Here is a 6,049-nt window from a genome sequence, read left to right on the forward strand (position 1 = left end):
CTTCGTAGATTTGAAATACACATTCGTGAATTTGTTTTCATATAAATTCTCACATAAAGTGTGCTCTCGTATTTGCATATTCATCAGCATATTTGCATAACATGAATTTATTTTATTCCTATATTTTTTAACGCACGATCGTCTGTAGAGAAGATGAAGGTCAACTTGTATTAGCTCAATTTCTTCCAATTTTTCGTTTCCCTTCAGATATATAATCTATATGAAAATCTCTCTCCTTTTTGAAGAGTGCGGGATAAATTTGTCAAGTGTCACTTTTCAATAACCTTAAATTACGCTGTTCTAATTTTTTAAAAAATAACCTTAAATTATATTTGAAGAAATTATGTCTATGATATATGTTTTATTCTAGAATCTTGGAGTTTTCATGCACTACACAAGAGCTCCAAGGTTCCAAGAGTGAATGCTCAATAGCAATTATAGAGATGTACCTTTTCAAAATGACTTTTACTGATTAAATTTAATCAATAGAAGACATTTTGAAAAGGTACCTCTACAATTAGATATACAAGAGATTCAAAGCTTCATTTCAGATAGATTTGAAACTTTGAAACTCTTGGTAGATTTTGAGTGAATGCTGACAATCATCTTTGAGAAGGTTTTCTTAAAGAAAACCTTCTCAAAGAGGTTTCTCAGGAGCCCTGAGGCTCCCTTTCGTAATGATTGGGAGCCTTGGGGCTCCTGAGACGAAGAATGGCTTCGCCGAATCTTTGATCAGCAGAGGCCAAATGAAAAGGCCTCTACTGATGGATTCTCAGGAGCCCTGAGGCTCCCTTTCGTAATGATTGGGAGCCTTGGGGCTCCTGAGACGAAGAATGGCTTCGCCGAATCTTTGATCAGCAGAGGCCAAATGAAAAGGCCTCTGCTGATGGATTCTCAGGAGCCCTGAGGCTCCCTTTCGTAATGATTGGGAGCCTTGGGGCTCCTGAGACGAAGAATGGCTTCGCCGAATCTTTGATCAGCAGAGGCCAAATGAAAAGGCCTCTGCTGATGGATTCTCAGGAGCCCTGAGGCTCCCTTTCGTAATGATTGGGAGCCTTGGGGCTCCTGCAGCAGAGTATCGCTCCGCTCCATTAATTTTTTTTAAAAAAAAGTGCCGTGTGGCAAATTTGTCCTGTTCCCTCTCCTAACACATAACTCCACAACTACCCAAGTACTATATTGCCACTCCTTCCCGCATTGCATTTGAGAAACATTAAAAGTGGCGACAAGTGCACTTGCCATGGCATATTGTTGCGCGTATATACTACTTCTAATGAAAGAAGCAGTATATACGCGCAATTCGAGTGAGATTGCAGCAGAAAGTCGAGAAGAGAGCCCTTTCTTAAGGTTAGGACTCCCTTCTCGACTTTATTATACAATGAAATATAAATCATAGTATATTTTTGTCACTTTTCACATCGTATTACCCCGATAGAAACAAAACAAAACGACTTTCTTGATATATCAATAAATGGCACGGATAATTTATTGGATGCATTGGAAAAATATTTTAATACATATCCTATTGAGCAAAATCGATTTCAAAAAGATGAAATATTAGAATGGCCCAAGTATTTAATCATACAATTAAACTTTCGTAAGACGAAATGGTGGAAGTGAAGTGATGTTGAAACCTTGATATTTCCTCGAAATTTCTACAAAACATATATTAGACATAAAGCATATATCTTATTTTATTAAGAATGTTGAATAATAATATTATTAAATATTAAGCTTTAAAAAAGCTAATTAAATTCAAAAATGAATATATATTATTATTGGATAAATATTAATCAGAACAAATGATTTTTTTATTAATGCTATGTAATAAACAGAAATTCATCAAAAGTGACAGCTCTCAATTTTTGACATTTGTAAATTCTAAATTGAATGAGAAAAATGAAATAACACTAAGCATAATACAATATTCTAGATTTAATTATAATTAGGAAAAAGTTAGTTTTGAGAGTACTTTTCATAGGCATATAGAATGAAATCTTCTGAAAAATAATATCACATAAACTCATATTATTTTCTAATATATAACTATTTTATATAAAAATCAAATTCAATGATCTTAAAAGCGAAGGATAAACCTCAAAATTTACGAATATAATGAGTGGGAATATAATGCTTATCTATCATAAAACCATATGAAATATCAATTTTTGCTTTACGCCTAATTTTTGACGACAATTAGCAAAAAATGTTAAATGTTAACACTCAGTCCATTTGAATATGAAAAATAAAATTGACTTTGATTAAATGTTTTTATTTATCATGCAATTCTTCTTGCGACCAAAGATTTGAATAAAAGTTCAAAAAATAAGATAGCTTAAAAAATAATATACGGTAGTGTTTACTAATAGATGAATAGTATATAAATTCTATTAAAATGGATTTGATCCAAAAAAAATATAAAATTTGATCATAAATAAAATCGTTTTAAATTACTTCTTCATTTAAATTATAACAATTATTTTTGATTTTTATTTATCATCCACATTCAAATTTGAATCTTATCACAAAAGAAGGACCACTTTTATGACTACTGCCAAATCTATAAACAGAGAATGGCTATTTGAAGCTAAAAGAAGAATAGAAGAAGGTGAATATTACAAAAGTGTGGGAAAGGAAGTTGAATTGGAAAATGGTAAAATTAAATTGAATGTTGCCGAAAATACAATAAGAAGAGCATTTCAACTTCAAGAAATCGAATTACCAAAAGTTAGTCGCGGCAGAAAACCAAATCCACCAACATTTGAACAAAAACAATTAATTAATTCTTGTGTTTCACAATATAAAGGAGGAATTTCAAAAACTTATTTATTGATTAAAAGGTTTCAAAATATTGTTCAAAATCCCGATTGTGAGAAAGAAAAAGAAGAAATTGCAAAAGAATTTGAAAATATAGAAGATTTGACAAAAGATCAAATTTTTGACAATTTACAAAAAATAAAGCCTCATCAAGTGGAAAAATTTATGATGGAATCAGGTTTATCTTCAAAAAGAGATTACAAACCAGCAGATCCACCTACCAAATATCGTGCCATATCAAAGAATTTGATATGGCACTGCGATATTCATTACCTTCACGGTAATGTTTCTTTTCCATTCTTTGCCATATTGAATGATATGACACGTAAAGTTCTCAAAACTAAATTATTGAAAAACAAGTCTTCCAACTCAACAGCGAATATTTTAAGAAAACTTTTAGAGGAGTTTATCCCTTACTGCATCTGGACCGATAACGGCGGTGAAAACCGCGGTGAATTCGGCCAGGTTATGCAGGAAAACGGAATAGTTTGGAAGCACACCTTGCCGTATATGCCAAGACAGAACGGCAAGGTGGAGCGCCTGTGGCCAAGCTTAGAAAAGTTTTTGCCAGACGAGTTGGATGATATTCAACAAATCAAGGACTCAGTTCAGCAGTTCATTGAAAAATACAACAATACACCACATTTATCTCTCGATATTAATCCAAAAACGAATAGTAATTACACTCCTAACGAATTATTCGAAGTTTCAAAATTTTGGTACGAGCCAGAAATGCAAAAATGGGAGTTATATATCAAAGAGGAATGGGTTTTAGCAAAATTTGAATAATTACATCATTTTAAATGACTTCTAAACAATTTTATTTATGATCAAATTTTATATATCTTTTTGGATCAAATCCATTTTAATAGAATTTATATACTATTCATCTATTAGTAAACACTACCGTATATTATTTTTAAGCTATCTTATTTTTTGAAATTTTATTCAAATCTTTGGTCGCAAGAAGAATTGCATGATAAATAAAAACATTTAATCAAAGTCAATTTTATTTTTCATATTCAAATGGACTGAGTGTTAACATTTAACATTTTTTGCTAATTGTCGTCAAAAATTAGGCGTAAAGCAAAAATTGATATTTCATATGGTTTTATGATAGATAAGCATTATATTCCCACTCATTATATTCGTAAATTTTGAGGTTTATCCTTCGCTTTTAAGATCATTGAATTTGATTTTTATATAAAATAGTTATATATTAGAAAATAATATGAGTTTATGTGATATTATTTTTCAGAAGATTTTGTGTTCTTCTTCAAAATTTTATTTTTTATTAAAAAGAATCTTTACGAAATATACATTTACTTTAATTAATATTTAAAAACGTGCTCTATCAAAAGTTCCAAAAATTCAATATTATAGCTTTTCTGAGGTGTCACTTTTGATGAATTTCTGTTTTCAACACTAGACAAAAACAATTATATTAGATGCACATGATTAACATCTCTTGGTCTGATGATGTTTTTCAATTAAAAGATTATTATATACAGTTGAATTTACAAAATTCTTAATTCATAATTGCATGGCACAAGAGAGGTATGATCTGCTTATATGTTAATGATAGATATACCATATTATTTCCATTACTATAAATAACTTAAAGAAATATATCTTCTAAGTGTATTTTTTGTTCAATTTTGTTTGAAAAAAAAATTAAAACGCATTTCTTATCTTGTTTAGCTTTGATAAGTTGGATTAAATAATATTACTAAATACAAATCATGATAACAATTATATATCCATGCTAAATGCCTGAAGATCTGGTGAAAATATTGAGATATGCCTCACTTCCATCATTTCGTCTTACCACATAAAAATATGTGATTTTTAAAACAAGTTAGCTGATATGCTTTTAACAAAACCGAATCAAAAGTATTCAAAAAAATCTGAAATTGTAAAATATCTTAATCAAAAATAAAGGGTTGATCTTCATTTTCGGGATTTCAAAAAAATTTGGAATTTCACCTCCCAAACACACAGATTGTCCAGTTCATTGGCATAGAGAATATCCGATTTCCAGTGTTTTACTCTGAATCTTATTAGTTAAATACCGAATTTCGAACATAAATTCATCAAAATCGAATAAAGAGACTACCAAAAACGACACAAATATAATCAAGTCACAATCATTTAACAGGAACTCCTTAAATGAAGATTTTTACAATTTTAATCTCTATATTTTAGAAAAAAATATGCTCAGTCACAAACACAATTACTATGTTATGGAACAAGGCATTGACACTCGAATCTCTGGCCAATTCGAGGAACATCCAAAATTTCAATAATCTTATCCCACAGAATCCATAGCCCAAAAACTTTAATTTGCATAGTACATTTGAAGACGAATAATATTAGTCCAATTTTTTTTAACTTTGAAATTTTCAAAGATACAAAATTTATTACATTTAGAATTAATGCATTAATATATGCATTTGTTCCGTACCGAAAATGAACTTTACAAAAAGTGACATGAAAAGTCTTAATTACATTAAAGCCAAATGTAAACTTCATTGAGAAAAAGCAGTTTTGTCTCGTATTCAACGTAAAATCTTCAAAAGAAGACTAAACAAAAAGTGCTACACTGATAACAAAGATGAATTTCACATGGAACGCGATGATTCAATAACTGCAGAGTTGCGACATACAATTGCGGAAAATGTATGGACAACCACATGTAATGGTGGAGAACCATCGTATCTTTCAGAGGTCGAATTACTTGATTTTTATGGTGAAATCAATCAAAGAGCAAAAGGTCTTGCATGTGAAAAGGTAATCGAAGCTTATCAGATTGCCTACGAATTACTGGAGTATAGATACAGCAGAGCTTTATATCTAGCTGGCCTTGTTCATCCAGACGAATTTCCAACAAGAGGAAAAAGAATTGTTTACTTCGCTAGAAGTATATCTCCCCTCAAGATCATGGTTAAACAGAGTTTGCTCTGATCTCAACATTGAGATCAAAAGCTCAAAAGAAAATGAGGAAAAACGAGCAAAGTACTGTAACACAGCAACAGTTGCTAACTTCTTACATTAATTTCAGTATACGGCAGGAATTGATCCATGGAATAAGTGGAGTATTTATGAAACATCTCTGCTTCATCAAAGCGTTACAAAGTTATCTGCACTGAAAGCAACCCTCCTTTAACCAAAGAAGAGCATGAATTTGTGCTTGTTACTAGTATCTTCCCATATAATTCTGAAGGATACCGGA

General features: G+C 30.8%; 1 protein-coding gene across 1 annotated transcript, besides 7 other annotated features; it reads left to right on the top strand.

Moving 5' to 3' along the window:
- Positions 1–244: 244 nt before the first annotated feature.
- Positions 245–1,140: a mobile genetic element.
- Positions 1,107–1,140: a terminal%2Cinverted (terminal inverted repeat of MuDR-4N1_TV transposon ID:TVAGG3_0016090).
- Positions 1,141–1,825: 685 nt separating this feature from the next.
- Positions 1,826–1,862: a mobile genetic element.
- Positions 1,826–1,862: a terminal%2Cinverted (terminal inverted repeat of Banshee-A3 transposon ID:TVAGG3_0016100).
- Positions 1,863–2,544: 682 nt separating this feature from the next.
- Positions 2,545–3,603: a mobile genetic element.
- Positions 3,604–4,204: 601 nt separating this feature from the next.
- Positions 4,205–4,242: a mobile genetic element.
- Positions 4,205–4,242: a terminal%2Cinverted (terminal inverted repeat of Banshee-A3 transposon ID:TVAGG3_0016120).
- A 1,200-nt stretch (positions 4,243–5,442) lies between these two features.
- TVAGG3_0016130 (uncharacterized protein) lies at positions 5,443–5,781 on the top strand (the record flags this gene model as incomplete). Its single annotated transcript, XM_001292716.1, has 1 exon — positions 5,443–5,781. One exon carries the CDS (start codon positions 5,443–5,445, stop codon positions 5,779–5,781), a length of 339 nt encoding a protein of 112 aa, XP_001292717.1.
- Between the last annotated feature and the right edge of the window lie 268 nt (positions 5,782–6,049).

This window comes from Trichomonas vaginalis, chromosome IV, assembly GCF_026262505.1.
Source record: "Trichomonas vaginalis G3 chromosome IV, whole genome shotgun sequence".
NCBI lineage: Eukaryota > Parabasalia > Trichomonadida > Trichomonadidae > Trichomonas > Trichomonas vaginalis.